We start from the raw sequence: 15,634 nt of genomic DNA, 5'->3' as shown, positions 1-15,634 counted from the left end.
AAGGTTGAAATCTCATTGATCAAAGTCTCAACCAAATATTACCCAAATGTCCATGTTGAAATGACATGGTGTTCCCAGTGAATGAGTATGTGTAAGTGTCAGTGTGTGTGCACGTGCCTGCGTGCGTGTCTCAGATCTCCCAAAGGTAGCCGCCCTGCCTGAGGAGAGCAGAGATAATCTGTTCAGGGAAAGAGAGAGAGAGGGAGAGAGAGTACTCCCAGGCTCTGAGTACAGTACTCCCAGGCAGCTCGCAGCCCACACTAAAACACAGTACCACACAGGAAGCCGGGTGGCGCCAGCCAACAGGGGCTATATGAAATCAAGAGCGTAATGGAGTAACCTCCCATCAAGCTTCCCATCTCTCTTCTTTCCCACAGCACACAGAATGGACACTCACAGAGGATATCATGTTCACCTTAATTATTTCCTAGGAAGGTGTTTTTTACAGAAGAAATGCCTGAATATGCCCTTAACATACATGTTATTAAACAATTTTCAGAAAGACTCATATTCCAAAAGTGTCACTGCTTTAGTTGCATTCTCTGCTACTAAATCCCTACTCACTCAAGATATCCTCACGATGAATCAACCCTGGCGCAAGAGGGATTTGGTTAGTGAGGCGTGTTTTTGGCACTCGTACTGTGTGAGACGTATCGGAGCAGGTGGAGGGATCAGGGTGCACAACTGTTTCCAAATGGACAGAGTTAGTAAGGCTAGTGTTGGCACAGGCACTGGATTACAGTACGCTCTTAGGGGGAAAAAAAGGTGCTATCTAGAACCTAAAGGGGTTCTTTGGCTTTCCCCATAGGCGAACCCTTTGAAGAACCCTTTATGGTTCCAAGTAGAACCCTTTTGGGTTCCATCTTGCACCATTTCCACAGAGGGTTCTACATCGAAACCTAAAAGGGTTGATCATTTGAGTCAGCTGTGTAGTGCTAGGGCAAAAAACAAAACGTGCACCCCTGGGAGGCCCCAGGACCGAGTTTGGGAAACCCTGACCAATATAGTGCACTACTTTACAACAGGATGCGYCCTATCAAATATAACATGGTCCTCGGTGGGTCTATGTGAGGAAGATTTCAGTATCAGGGGAAAGTTGAGTAATGCAGTACTGATTTGAGCAGCACGTGGGACTAGACAAGCATTTTTCAGTATGAAAGTGTGTAAAGAAGACGGCAGCAAGTGTCCGCGGAATACCATCAAAATCCAATGTTCCGTGACATATCTAGTCTAACTGAAGAGAGGGAGAGAGAGAAAGAGAGAGAGGGGGCAGAGGGAGAGAAAAAGGGGAGGGAATAATAGAGGGATAATAATAATAGAGAGAGCGAGAGAGAGAGAGAGAGAGAAGCTGGGTAAATAGTGGACAGAACACGTGTTGAGTTATTTTTGACCCAGCCAGTTGGGTCACTTAGTTGGGTTATTGATCTATGATCTACCGGGTCAGATCAGAAGACTGGAGGCGCGGCTTGGTAGGATTGTGGCTTTCAGATAGTTATTTTTGGCCACATGTGAYAGTAAATGTCATTCCGGTTAATCTGTTCTGTTGTATTGTCAACACATGTTAAGGTTAAGCACTGACACTTTTGTAGCTTAATGAGTCTTACACAATCTTGAGTTCCTCAAGTGCCTATGCGTATCCCAATGTTGGGATAGTTACCARTTTGTTATGGTATTTAAATAATAATGTCATTCATTTTATATACAAATATGTAATGTGCAAAAATATTGAAGGGAAATTACATTTTGCAGTGCACAAACATAAAAAGCATGAGCTGCCGCACACCCAGATACAATTATTTAGTGTAGAGGTACTGACTAATGGCGAATAAACAGTAAGCTATAAAAACAAAGAGAGTCGCACACTCCATATGTATAAACTCCCAGTTATTTATTGGGTAAAACACCAATGTTTCGGCATCCCTGTGCCTTCTTCAGGGTGAACATAACGTGATGAACAGGAACGGCATTTACTCTCTCCTGAAAATAGCCTATGGATTACATTACAAAAAGACCCGTCTGCTGGATCAACCCAGCATGAAAGTGAATAAAAACCCAACTGATGGTTAAATTAWCCCATGTTTGGGTAATCCAAAGGTGTGGCCTATTGCYGCGTGGCTTTCAGATAGTTATTGTAGGCCACCCGTGAGAGTCAATGTCATTCATGTTCATCGTGTTAAATTTGTACACTGCAAATTTCAATGTTCCTTCAATATTTTTGCACATGAGATATTTTCATATACAATTTAGAATTATTTAAATATTATAACAAAGTGGTAACTATCCCAGCATAGGGATATACAGTACATAGGAATTTAAGGAACTCCTACTCTTGTGCTAGCCTTATTAAAGCTACAAAAGTGTCAGTGCTCAACCTTAACATGTGTTGACAACACAACAGAACAGATTAACTGGAATTACATGTGCTCACAGGTGGCCAAAAATAACTATCTGAAACCCACACCCCTACTAAACCACGCCTTCAGTCTTCTGATCTGACCCAAATGGATCATAGCTCAAAAAGCCTACATCAACAACCCAACTTAAAGAAAACAGTGGGTTGTTTGTGACCCAACTGGCTGAGTCAAAATAAACCAATGTGTGTTCTGTTCAATATTTACCCAAATTGTGTTGTTTTAACCCAGCATTGTTTTGTGTGTGCACGCAGACAACAACATAAATGGTGCATAAACTGCCACCAGTCATGTCGGTGTCCAGTCCATGTGTGCAATCTTCAATACGACAGCACGTCCTCAAACAGACCACACCTAAAAAGACATCTTAACCACAACTATTCTCTTCACAGCGCACTAACTTTTGACTCGGGGCCCATAAYGCTGGGCGAAAGTAGTGCACTACATAGGGAATAGGGTGCCATTTGGGAATCAACCGTAGTGTGAAGGAAGACTGAAATTCACTGCCTTAAGACAGACCACGTGAAACAAACATCACGGAAACCATGTAAGAACATTCCAGATCCAGGGGAAAAAGCGATGTCTTAGTTGAAGCCTGGGCCAAATGCCCACAGACTTTGGCGAGCAGGATAATGTAAATGTAGCTGTCCTACCTCTTGAATATGCCTGATGTGTCAGTGTCATTACCAGTTGGAAATTGGTGTGTTTCTAAAGTCAATGAAAAGATGTTAACAAAAAAAACGAAACGGCAATGTGGTTGTGTGTCCTGTTTTTTTGCACTCACACCTGCATTTGTTTTTTTCTTCCTGGCACGGATTCTGCTGATAGCAGCTATTTCGAAGAAGGGCAACGACTTGCAATGACTGTCATATGCAATATTTTTTCCCTACTAAACTTAGTTGATGCATTGACTGTAAATCGCTAGATTAGAGCGTCAGACAAATGAATACAATTGAAAAGTAATTGTTCTGTATGTACTGTATGGTCTAACCACACACACACACACACACACACACACACACACACACACAGTTATCGTATTCTATGTTCTAGCCTAGAGTCTCACCTCCATCCCAGGTGTCTTGGTGCGTCTCCGTCCCGTTCTGGGATAATACTGCTGGGGTGTCTTCTGGCACCGTGCCGTCTCCATCAGGGTCCTCCTCCACTATGTGTAGCTTGTCCTCATCGTCAGAGTCTGACTGGCCCTCCACAACATTGTTGTAATTTGTTACTGTGGAGACACAGAGAGAAGAGAAAGAGGATGGTCAATGAATAAGTAAGTAAAGAAGTATGTCTCAGCCAGAACAGCCCATAGAGCAGGAGCTCCTGTTCCTGTAGTAAGGTAGCTTGATGTACAAGTACACCCCCTGGACAGGACGCTAAGTCAATAAGAGATAGAGGGAAATAATCTGGTAGTCGAAGTGCCTGTGGCTTACAGTTCAGTGGGTCACTGTTGCATTGTTGTTGCAGAAATCTAACATACTATTATAACTGCTTAGTAGAAAGATAAGAGAATTACTAGGCCTACATGTAGGTGCGTTGGAATTGTTAAGTGGGAAAAACAGATATAAAAAGTTTGGAAAACGTAATGGAAAATGCTAAAATCATTCCAAATACAACAAATAAAGAATAACCTTTGTCCTCTAACCTTTGCTCTCTACGACATGTTGAACGTTGAAATTATCCATAATTACACTGCTAGCTATCTTGAATGTCATTTTCTCAAGTGATGAACCCTGAGACCTCTGTTCCAGTGTTTACACAGCCCCATTGACAAATAAAGGCGAGAGAAATAGAGAGGGAGAGAGAGAGAGACCCATTGACAGATAAAAGAGAGAGAAATAGAGGGAGAGAGAGAGAGACCCATTGACAGATAAGAGAGGAGAAGAACGTGTTGATTTGATGCAGAGCAGCAGCACCTTTAAATAAGCTAGCTAAGAATACGTGTGTGCTAATGCTGCATCCCAAATGGCACACTATTCRCAACATAGTGTACTACTTTTGACCAGAGCCCWWWGGGCRCTGGTCAAAAGTAGGGCACTATATAGGGAATGGGGCACCATGTGGGACACAGCCTATGCCTCCTCCTCCCCTTTAGTCCAGACATATTTCCTTCTGGGCTGATTCAGTGTTTTCTGCCGGGCAGGCAGACGATCATGCCATCATGACCAGACAAGTCGATGAAACAATCTGGATCGATGTGGAGGGTGGGTGTTTTGGTGACCGTGTGTTGTGTGTGTGTGTAGAGTTACGACATGCACCTAACCACAGAGTAATCAAGAAGCACTGTGACTGCAGCACCTGTCACCTGTGAACAAACAACCACTTCTTAGCCCTCCTTAAACAACCTCCTCATCGCTCCCACACACACACACACACACACACACACACACACACACACACACACACACACACACACACACACACACACACACACACACACACACACACACACACACACACACACACACACACACACACACACACACACACACACCCTCCTGCATTTTCAAATGGGTCTCGTTCCTCACTTCACAGACCATGCAAACATCTTTCCTCCCTCCCGCCTCCCTCCTCCCCGTAGTCGTCTTCACCCGCCTCCCTGTGCACCCGTACAGGAGCAGTTCATTCAAGCAGTGTGGACGGGCAATTTTTCACACAGTCCCCCCATTAAAACAAAGTGCCTACAGATAAAATCAGTGACTGCAGCCATGTGAAATACATTTGCTCTCTCCAGGGTGATAAGCAAGTGATTATTTTTCCTCCTGGCTGCAGTTTGTCCTTTTCAGATGAACTCTCCAGGAGAAATAGCTCTGGGATGATATGATGTGTTGGGCAGCCGGGCGGGAACAATAATGTCTGGTTCCAACCTGAAATGAGTGATGAGAAGTGCCATACCGATGCATCATCAGCCATAGATTGGAAAGTACATCTGAAAAGCCAGATTCAACACATAGCCTAGGCTAGAATCGTTGTGAAATGAACCCGAAAATGACGGCCGATGTTCTGTGGTCAGAGGCGATAGTACGGCGTTCTGCTGGTTTTTAACCATTCATCTGCGCAGTCTGCTTTGTTCTCAAGAGAGGAAGTAGTAAGACAGACAGATGGCAGCCCCCGGGGCATCTAAGTCTTATCTGCATGTTATCACCATGCTACACTCACAGTGTTTAGATAACAGCCAGTCGTCACAGCTTGCCACTAAATCAATTTCCCATCTCCTCCTATGGCCGTGTGTAATTAGACCTGCATACACACCTGGCTGAGACAAGGCATGCACAGGGTGAGTATGACTGTGTGCAGCTGGTGGGATGGTGTGGGGTAGGGAGGGGTGGGCTGGGGTGGACATAGGCAATCACGGGTGCAGCCGCAGCTGGGGGGCTAGTGGGGGGGGATGTAGCGACACAGAGAGACTCTAATTCTATTTGCTCATACTAGAGGCTCCTATGACAGAGGCACAGCCTGCTACTGATGATGTGAGGCAGGGTGTGGCATCATTCCCTTGTCTTTGTGTGGAAGCTGGCAGAGCAGGGCCATGATGATATGATAGCAGAGGAGAGAAGTTTGAGTAGTAGGCCAGTGGTCAAGATGGAGAGCAATGCCTCAGCCAGTGATGTATTTCAGTATGGTACTGCTGGTGAAATTGAGGTTATTAAAAAAATATATATATGTTTACCTTTATTTAACTAGGCAAGTCAGTTAAGAACAAATTCTTATTTACAATGGCCGACCGCGGCCAAAACCTAACCCGGACCGCACTGGGCCAATTGTGCGCCGCCCTGTGGGACTCCCAATCACGGCCGGTTGTGATACAGCCTGGAATCGAACCAGTGTCTGTAGTGATGAGATGCAGTGCCTTAGACCGCTGCGCCACTCGGGAGACTTCATTATCAATACAATAGCAAGTGTGAAAAACGATACACCCTTTTCAATCAACCATATTGTCACAAGCCATAGATGGGTAGGTTTTTTAGCAACAATACCAACGTGTGCACAACTATGGGGTTGGCTTAGATTATGTGTCAAACTCATTCCACGGAGGGCCGAGTGTCTGCGGGTTTTCGCTCCTCCCTTGTACTTGACTGATGAATTAAGGTCACTAATTAGTAAATCACTTCCCTCACCTAGTTGTCTAGGTCTTAATTGAATGGTAAAAAAAACAAAAACCTGCAGACACTAGGCCCTCCATGGAATGAGTTTGACACCCCTGTCTTAGATTGCTGACAACATMTAAACCATCGAGGTCACCAGACCCGGGCTTTCAGGGCTTTAGCCCCAAATTATATTCTCTCCGTCCCGAGGCTTTTTCCACTGCTGGGATGGTTTAAAACAAGCTAGGCAACACTGCATTACACACTGCAATTAATACTCCCAAACATGAGCCCTTGCCTGCCCTGCSTTTTTAGTGCTGCCTAATAACAGCATTTCTGTYTACGGTGGCACTTTAGAAGGCAGAGTCAACGTGGTTTTCCAAAGTCTTTTCTTATTTGTCCAAAGAACTTTGTTAGGTTGCTGTTACTATAGCACATTTTGTTAGCCCATGATGATGTCATTCAGAGTTATTGACCTCGTAAGCCAGGTTCGAGTAATTTACATTTAAACATGTCGACTCAAAAGATTCACTGAGGGACTACCTAGTCTAGCTAGCAGTGCTGCTTCATTAGTAACCTAGCACATTTTATGCGCAGGGTTTTGACAGGAAAGGGAAAGGGGGATACCTAGTCAGTTGTACAACTGAATGCATTCAACTGAAATGTGTCTTCCGCATTTAACCCAACCCCTCTGAATCAGAGAGGTGCGGTGCAGAACGACAGATTTTTACTTTGTCAGTACAGTTATTGATTAGCTATCTGGACACTGAATACAACTGCTGGAGCTCTGCATCACCACCCGACAAAGTATCACTAACTAACCAATTACTGTCTAATCAAGTACTGTCCAAATATGCTAAAATTACTAATAAAGATAGCTAGCTAACTTAAGGCTAACATGGCAGTAGCTACGTTTGGTAACGTCAGCTCAATTAGCAAGCTAACATTAAGGTTATCTGTTGAAAAAACAAAGCTGGCTATACAGAATTGAAGATGTAGCTCAGCAAACACAGAGGCGGTTGTTGTATTTGCAGGAGTAAGTGAATAGATTGTGTGTGTGTGTGTGTGTTTACAATACAATTATTTAGCATCTAGCTACATAGATGGGTTGGCTGACAACGTCATGAAAACGATGTGTGCGCTTCCATAGGGCATACATATTTGAGCTGTTCTTGCCATAATATTGTCTTGGTCTTTTACCAAATAGGGCTATCTTCTATATACCACCCCTACCTTGTCACAACACAACTTATTGGCTCTAACGCATGAAGAAGGAAAGATATTCCACAAATTAACTTTTAACAGGGCACACCTGTTAAATTGAAATGCATTGCACACCTCATGAAGTTGGTTGAGAGAATGCCAAGAGTGTGCAAAGCTGTCATCAAGGCAAAGGGTGGCTACTTCGAAGAATCTCAAATATAAAATATATTTAAGTTTGTTTAACACTTTTTTGGTTACTACATGATTCCATATGTGTTATTTCATAGTTTTGATGTCAGAAAAACCCTGGAATGAGTAGGTGTGTCCAAACTTTTGGACTGGTACTGTACATACTAACACCCTTGGGAAAGAGTGAAGTCATAGACAGGTTTGCACCTACAGTTTAATTTTGTTACATTTGTTATCTTTATAGATGGACTGACATCCTACTACTGTGTAATATAACTCGCAAACATTGTGAATAATTAGTTGGAGAAAGGATTGCATGCTGGTATGTACATGCGTGTAAAATTGTGAAGTGTTGTTACGACAGGGGTGTTGGAGGGGGTGTATTTATTTTTGTGTAATTAATTAGGTAGAAATATTGTCCTGTAGCTAATTGACCTTGGAATCTGTGATCTATTACCCCAAATATGATAAAATCAGGATTTTCAAGCGGGATTGTACATATTATCTGCAAAAGCTGTCACCCCCCCACTCTACAGTTACAATTCAAGCCTACTGCTAACGTGAGTTTATACAGTTCAAACATAACCCAAAAGGAAGTCAACCTAAAATCCCAATCSTGCTATATTACATGGAACTAGAAAAATGCTTCGTGCAAAACATTCATTAGTGGTGTAGGCTGCCACCATTTTGATTATTTTGAAACTGCAGTGAGCACAGCATAACAAGCTCACATTAGTTAGCAGTAATGTCACCAACATCAACAAGAGGCTTTTGCTATTGCCAATAAAATATTGGARATAGTTTATGAAAACATTGCAACAAAATTATAAATACTTTTCCCAACTATTTTTCTTCATGGAAAATTAAGATGTAGTTATGCACTTGTAATTTGTACTTGCTAACAGATTTAATTATTTTTTTATTGAAACCATATTCCGTGGGTTTACTGACACCGAACCATTGAATTAATATTAAGAAGGGTTAAATATTAGGCGTCAGGAGAGCACAGCGCATGGAGGAAAGCAGTGAGATATGCAACATAGCGTTATGTTTTTGCAAAATGTTCACTGCTAGCGTGCGAGGCCAAGAGAGCGGGGCGCTTCATTTTGGTCACGCAGAGATAAAGTCCCCCCTTCCGGAGTTAGCCGCAGGTCTTCAGGGCTGAGACCCGGATGTTCTGAATGTCTAGTGACGTCCCTGATGTAAACTATATTTGGTCTCCAAATGTTTATTGAAAACATAAATACTTTTGCACAATGAGCACTTGTTGTCTCTCAAATACAATGTCACAGTTGTTGGTTAGCTAGCTAGCGATTTTGAGCCATATTAGCATTGACATGAAATCAGCCAAAACACCTCAAAACAAGACATGGTATCAAGATAAAAGATAAAACGAGCCACCTATGATTCCCCAAATTGTTGCTAGCGATCTGACCATCATAACAAAGCACGGCTTCTGGCCCCATCGATGCGCGCTCATCATTTTCGTGACGTTGTCAGCCAACCCCTCTATAGGACTCTAGCCAAAGTAGATCACTATAGGAATAAGGTGCCATTTGGCACACACGTCACCAACTCAGCAACGCAGCTCTTTACAGAATAGATGAGACGCCACTTTGTGTGTGACGACCTGAAAGAGCATGAATCATGAATTCAAAGTTAGAAAGCTATTTATACTTACCTGGGTCACCTTTCATCTTTTTAAAGACATAGCCTACCTATTAAATGTAGCTTGTTTTCTGACGACTTCTGTGAAAGAATACTATCAAATCTACCAATGACTGCTTAGTAACAATATGAGCCTATTTTCTTTTTGACAATGTCCCAAATGGCACCGTATTCCCTATGTAGTGCACTACTTTTGACCAAGGCCCTAAGGGCTCTTGTCAAAAGTAGTGCACTACATAGGGAATAGGGTGTCATCTTTTCCRCCTGTCCAATGCAGCATCCACTTCAATATACAGTACTGTACATCATCCTAGTTTAAAGTGACATTCCTAGTCTTCTGAAACCCATACTGTACTTCCTGATTCCCTGGCGTGGCTCTACAGGCTCTCAGGCTTGTGAAATAGGCTAGCAGCACATAAACTGAGTCACAGAGTCACTGCCCTACTAGTCCCCATACACATCTCCGTCCCACATGTCAACCTATTCCCTATATAGTGCACTACTGTTGACCAGAGCCCTATGGGGCCAGGTCAAAAGTAGTGCACTATATAGGGTYCCATTTGGGATGTAGGCAGTATGCCTATCAACCTGTGTAACCAATTTAAGTCTATTACTCTATATTTGGCAAATGAGCACGCATCAGGAGGAGGTCAAATTAGACAAACTCATTTGAAACACACCTGAAACAAATGTGGGCCAATTTGAAAGCAGCGTGTCCATTTCTGGGAAGAAATAATAGCTAGGTCTATTTTGCGGAGGTGCTGGTGACCAAGGAGGTGTAGGCTACTTGACAGACTGTCAGAGCAGTCTACTCACAGAGGACGCATCTSAAATGGTACTCATTTCCCTATATGGTGCCCTACTTTTGCCCTACTTTCAGAATTAGTGCACTATGTAGAGAATAGGGTGCCATTTGGGACGTATCCAGATGGTGCTGGTGTGGTCCCGTGTGGCTCAGTTGGTAGAGCATGGCGCTTGCAACGCCAGGGTTGTGGGTTCATTCCCCACGMMGGGACCAGGATGAATATGTATGAACTTTCCAATTTGTAAGTCGCTCTGGATAAGAGCGTCTGCTAAATGACTTAAATGTAAATGTAAATGTGCTAACACCAGTGACCAGTGGTCATATAAATCAGTACAGATAGGGGGCAGCACAGAGCAGGTTTAGCAACAAACAAAACAATACAAAAGCTGCTACATACACACACACACTGCTAGTTATTTATTGAGCAGCAGCTTCTCCTAGTAGTGTGTGTGCGTGTGTGCGTGTGTGCGTGTGCGTGTGCGTGTGCGCGTGCGCGTGCGTGCGTGCGTGCGTGCGTGCGTGCGTGCGTGCGTGCGTGCGTGTCTTTCTGGAAGTAGTACACTACATAGGAAAGAGCGTGCCATTTGGGATCCAGCAAGAGACAAGTACATTCCTGCATTCACACAGACACAGCCTGTCTGTTCGATTGAGCTGTTAACATAAAACAGGGAGGCCCAGCAACAACGTAGGAGTCCTCTGTAGCCACGTCACAGCAGAATCCGCTGTCAGACAGACTTTGCATGTTCTCTGGCCACTCTGACATAAACTGCCGAAGCAAACAGCAAGAAAAAGGTCAACAGTGGAATCATATAGGAGATATGAAGAACATACCGGTTGCTATGTTTCAAAGCACTCTCAGTATAAAGACTTGCACAGACAGACACACACACACTTGCAAACATACACACTCACACACTGTGACAGCTGGGGTCCTTAGGTACATTGAATCAGTTCCTCCCACAGGTTGGAGTTGGACCTGTGTTGCCCCTGGCTTGAAACTCTATCACATAGATTTTCATTATTCTCCACTCTCTTTTCTGGCATTTGTGTGCTAGCTGAGTGGGTTCTGAGAGAGACAGAGTGACTGAATGGATGCAGCAGAACCGTAAGCCCTCTGGGTCTTCTGCTCTGTGACGAAGCATCATAGGTGACATCAACTACACACAGCACAGACCACTTTCCTTCTCCTCCCACCTTAGTGTGTGTGTGACTTGTTCAAGTGTGTGTGTGTGTGTGTGTGTGTGTGTGTGTGTGTGTGCTTTACACTATTTGCTTACATTATATACATCTGAATTTTCTACAGTATAGGCTTTGTGTATACGTCTTACAGTAGTGTATATAGGCTGTACGTGTGATATGTGTAAGGCTGTATGTGTGTGTGTCTGTGTGTGGGATATGTGTAATTCCTGTGATAAATTGTGAAACTTACTTCACGTCATTATGCTCTGGGTCAGTTTCAAAGAAGGAAGGAAAGGGGGTCAGCACAGTTTCTCCTAATCTCTTATTCTTGGCAGAGCAGCCTTAGCTGTGAGAAACACGCAACCAAAGCAACGCCACGCACGCAGCACCAACACACACACACACACACACACACACACACACACACACACACACACACACACACACACACACACACACACACACACACACACACACACACCACACACCACACACACACACACCTGTGCTATTTCTGTCTGCTCCAGTCCCTCCCCTCAGCCCTGCACCAGCCCAGGGGGAGGCTCTTACCAAACACAGACATGCCACGGCCACAGGGAGGCCATTTTTGTCACCCAAATGGCACCCTATTCCTTATATAGCGCACTACTTCTGACCAGGGCCCGTAGGGAACAGGGTGCCATTTGGGACGCACCCCAAATCATCCTCTAATATTCCAGTCAAACGAGACTCCGGGAGGAAACTCGTGGAAAACCTTAGCAGGCACCAAACGCAAGGAGGGACTACGTGAACTTGTCGTCGTTTTCCGTTGCAAATAGTTTAGTACWGTGTACTAACGAATACYACCCAGAGCTAGACACATACAGTCYTGGCCTGATCACTCCCTCTCCAATCACCTCACAAACATGTTTACATAATACCACAGAATTTATTTAGGCTACATCAGTATTTCTCTGAGCCCGGTGTATAAACACAGGAAGGCTACATCAGTGTTACACACACACTGTATAAACAAACAAAGAGCATGATGCAGATTCACTCATTAATCATAGATTATAAATCCCTKTAATCCAGGAGAGAGCGTATATCAACAACACAGTGTCACATGAGATTATGAGGCTGGTTGTGTTTGGCCTGTTGTTGTCACAGTAGATTAGTACTGTACTTGTTATCTTCAGGATATCAGCTCTGATCATCTATCTGCAGGTTGTTTGGAGAGGAAGAGGGGCCACGCCCTGTGTGTGTGTGTGTGTGTGTGTGAGGGACTTTGGCAGGCGGGCGGTCGATCATGTTACATGCACCAGGCACCTCGGAGTGCAACACACACACACACACACACACACACACACACACACACACACACANCACTAGTGATGGGGAAAAAATCTATAGTTACACATCAGGATATTATTTCTGACGATGTCGTTTTTGACAATATCTCAATATTATTTTGGCGCTAGTTGTCTGTACCTACCTGCACCAAAACTACAGTATTTTTCCTTCAGAGCTTGTTCTCCATCTTTTTAAATAGGGACCCAATTTGTTTTCAGCACTTTTATTTCCATGATTGATCAAAATGTGTTGACTCATGGCTCTCTCTCTCTTGTCCCTCTGCAGCAGACATATGGTGAACAATATGTTATCGCAGTAAAATCACAGTATCGAATCGCAATACATCATCGTGAGAATCGCAGAACAAAGTATTGTGATCATTTCATATCGTGAGGTCCCTGGCAATTCTCAGCCCTAATTACACACACACACACACATGCACACACGCACCCGCGCACACACACAAACACACACAGCAGACAGATATCACTTGGTAACCAGATACCCCCTCTTCTTTAACGTGATAGCTGTAAGCGGGCAGGCGTGGTGACTTCTTGATTTGATCACTGAAGTATTTAAAGACCATGTGCCACCATGCATAATGTAACACACACACACACGCACACACACCAGTGTCTGTGTCTGACTGCTATCTAACAGATGATCCCTTGAGTGATCCGGAAGCTATTCGAAGAAGCCAAATGGAGAACTGAGAGCAAAGGGGGTGAAGACAGAGGGAGTAATCTCAACTGCACACTCCTGCCGTCCTCGCTCCTCTCCTCCTTCTCAAAACCCATTGGGTGAGAAAGCCAGAGGTGCCTCCCCCTCTGACATTCTCCTCCAATGGGGTTTTGAGGAGGTGAGGACTCCACCCTCTTCTCTGTAGCTGTACATCACATCCTCATAGTGCATTCTACCTATGAGATCATCTGTCTTCTTCTCTACGGGCTCAGAGACGACAATTCAGACATTTTGCTAGATTTGACCACATATTTACTCCAGGGTTTTTGCGTGTGTGTGTGTGTATGTGTATGTGTGTGTGTGTGCTAGGTTGTGCCTGTGTGTCTTTGGCTGTACTGCTACAGTTATCTGGTCAGGGGGCCGGTGGGTATTTTAAATGGCTCTTGTCACGCTTGGTTGCTTCCAATCACACCTCGCTGGACAGATAGCAGGAAGAGCAGATAGCACGGTGCGCGCGCGCGCGTGTGTGTGTGTGTGTGTGTGTGTCTCCAGTCTGCCAGGTTACACTGCCCTGCCCTCTCTCCTAGATAAATGGCCTCTCTGAACGAAGCTGACTGACTGACAGACAGCTCTCAGGAACTGACTGCTCTACTTTGTCAAATCACAGTAGAAGGTTGTGGGTCGGCTCCGCTAGCACTGTCACACTGGTTTAGAACCACGGAAAACACTCTGTGGATATAGCCACAGCACACAGACACGCGTGTGATGGTGGTGGTGGTGGTGGTGGTGGGGATTATGATGGTGGTGGTGGTGATGGTATTGTAGTGCACTCACTGAGGATGCTGCTGACGCTGTTTATGTGTCCTGTTAGCAGCCCTTCCTTAGTGATTGGTCCAAAAGGTGTAAGAGTGTGTTAGGTACTGCTGAAGGTACACAGTACAAGCACGCACYCACGCACAAATGCACACACACACAAATTCTCTKTCTCTCTCTCTCTCTGATGGACTCTGTGTGATTGTGATGACGTGTTACCTTGTCTCCAGTACAGCAGTACAGTAACTCTCTCTGGCAGGTAAATGTCACATCCTAAAGTGTTGCCTGGGTGGAAAACCACATTATTAAGCTAACACTACACACTGTAAAGGGGTTACCATGAATTTGACAGTAGCTTACAGGCAGCTCAGTCGCAAGTATAATACTGTATTTCATATTAGAGTACACCTACTGTAATATAAATACGGTATCAAAGGAATTGTACTGTAAAAAAGTCGAGGCTACTGTAATCGGTATGAATGAATGGATTCATTAAATTCTTTGAGAGGAGGGATTAGTAATGATTAGTAATTGTATACGTGTGTCCTTGGTTTACCATTGTCCTGWCGATTATTGTTACTATGTCCGTTGGTCGTGTGAGTACCTGTGCTGTGTGTTTTGGATTTCGTGCCATTGTGGACGGCGCAGGTGATTACGGGTCTCGTCCCGTGTGATAATCATTGTGCGCTTGTGTTATTTATTCGAGGTACTCCTCGCTCTTTTGTTTGGGTTTCAACCCTGTGTTTTGTATCGTGTTTGTTTGGTCTTTGTCCCCGTGCCTTTACATGGCACGCCGTAATTTGGGTGTAATAAAAAKKCCCGATGACGCATTCCTGCGCCTGTCTCCCGACCCTTTATGCCAGAGTGACAGACATGGCAAATGCTCAACCATTTAAGATTTAAGACTAGCTGGCGAAGGTTTTTGGCGCTCCAAAGATATGGTTGAGTACTACTGTATTCTGTTGGGTGGAATTACAGTACCATTAGAAATACAGCAACTTTCCCATAATGCACCATCATTTACACTAAAACGTTTGAGTTTTTTTTTACTGTTGATAAAACCTAAAATGACCAGATACAGTTTTCCATCACAGTACAGGAGAAAGGCTGAAAGGACATTTAAGGAGTTGGTTAAAAAATAATATTTCTGAACAATAGCCGATCAGCAGTTCGGTGTTTTACCATGTGGAGAATAGGTAGCCTAATTAGCCTACTTAAGATATTACTTCTATAGAATGTTGGATGGTTCCCTCACACATACACAC

General features: G+C 44.1%; 1 protein-coding gene across 1 annotated transcript in view; it reads right to left on the bottom strand.

The window, feature by feature from the left end:
• The window catches only part of LOC111979533 (zinc finger E-box-binding homeobox 1-like), a 106,664-nt gene that overhangs the window by 47,509 nt on the left and 43,521 nt on the right, over positions 1–15,634 (bottom strand). Inside the window, exon 2 of the mRNA XM_070448751.1 lies at positions 3,478–3,642. Coding sequence (XP_070304852.1) covers positions 3,478–3,642 — 165 coding nt within the window. The remainder of the gene's footprint in view (positions 1–3,477; positions 3,643–15,634) is intronic.

The sequence above is a fragment of the Salvelinus sp. IW2-2015 genome, linkage group LG19 (genome assembly GCF_002910315.2).
Source record: "Salvelinus sp. IW2-2015 linkage group LG19, ASM291031v2, whole genome shotgun sequence".
NCBI classification, from domain to species: domain Eukaryota; kingdom Metazoa; phylum Chordata; class Actinopteri; order Salmoniformes; family Salmonidae; genus Salvelinus; species Salvelinus sp. IW2-2015.
The sequence above is the reverse complement of the archived record's forward strand: the minus strand, read 5'-3'. Positions and strand labels throughout refer to the sequence as shown.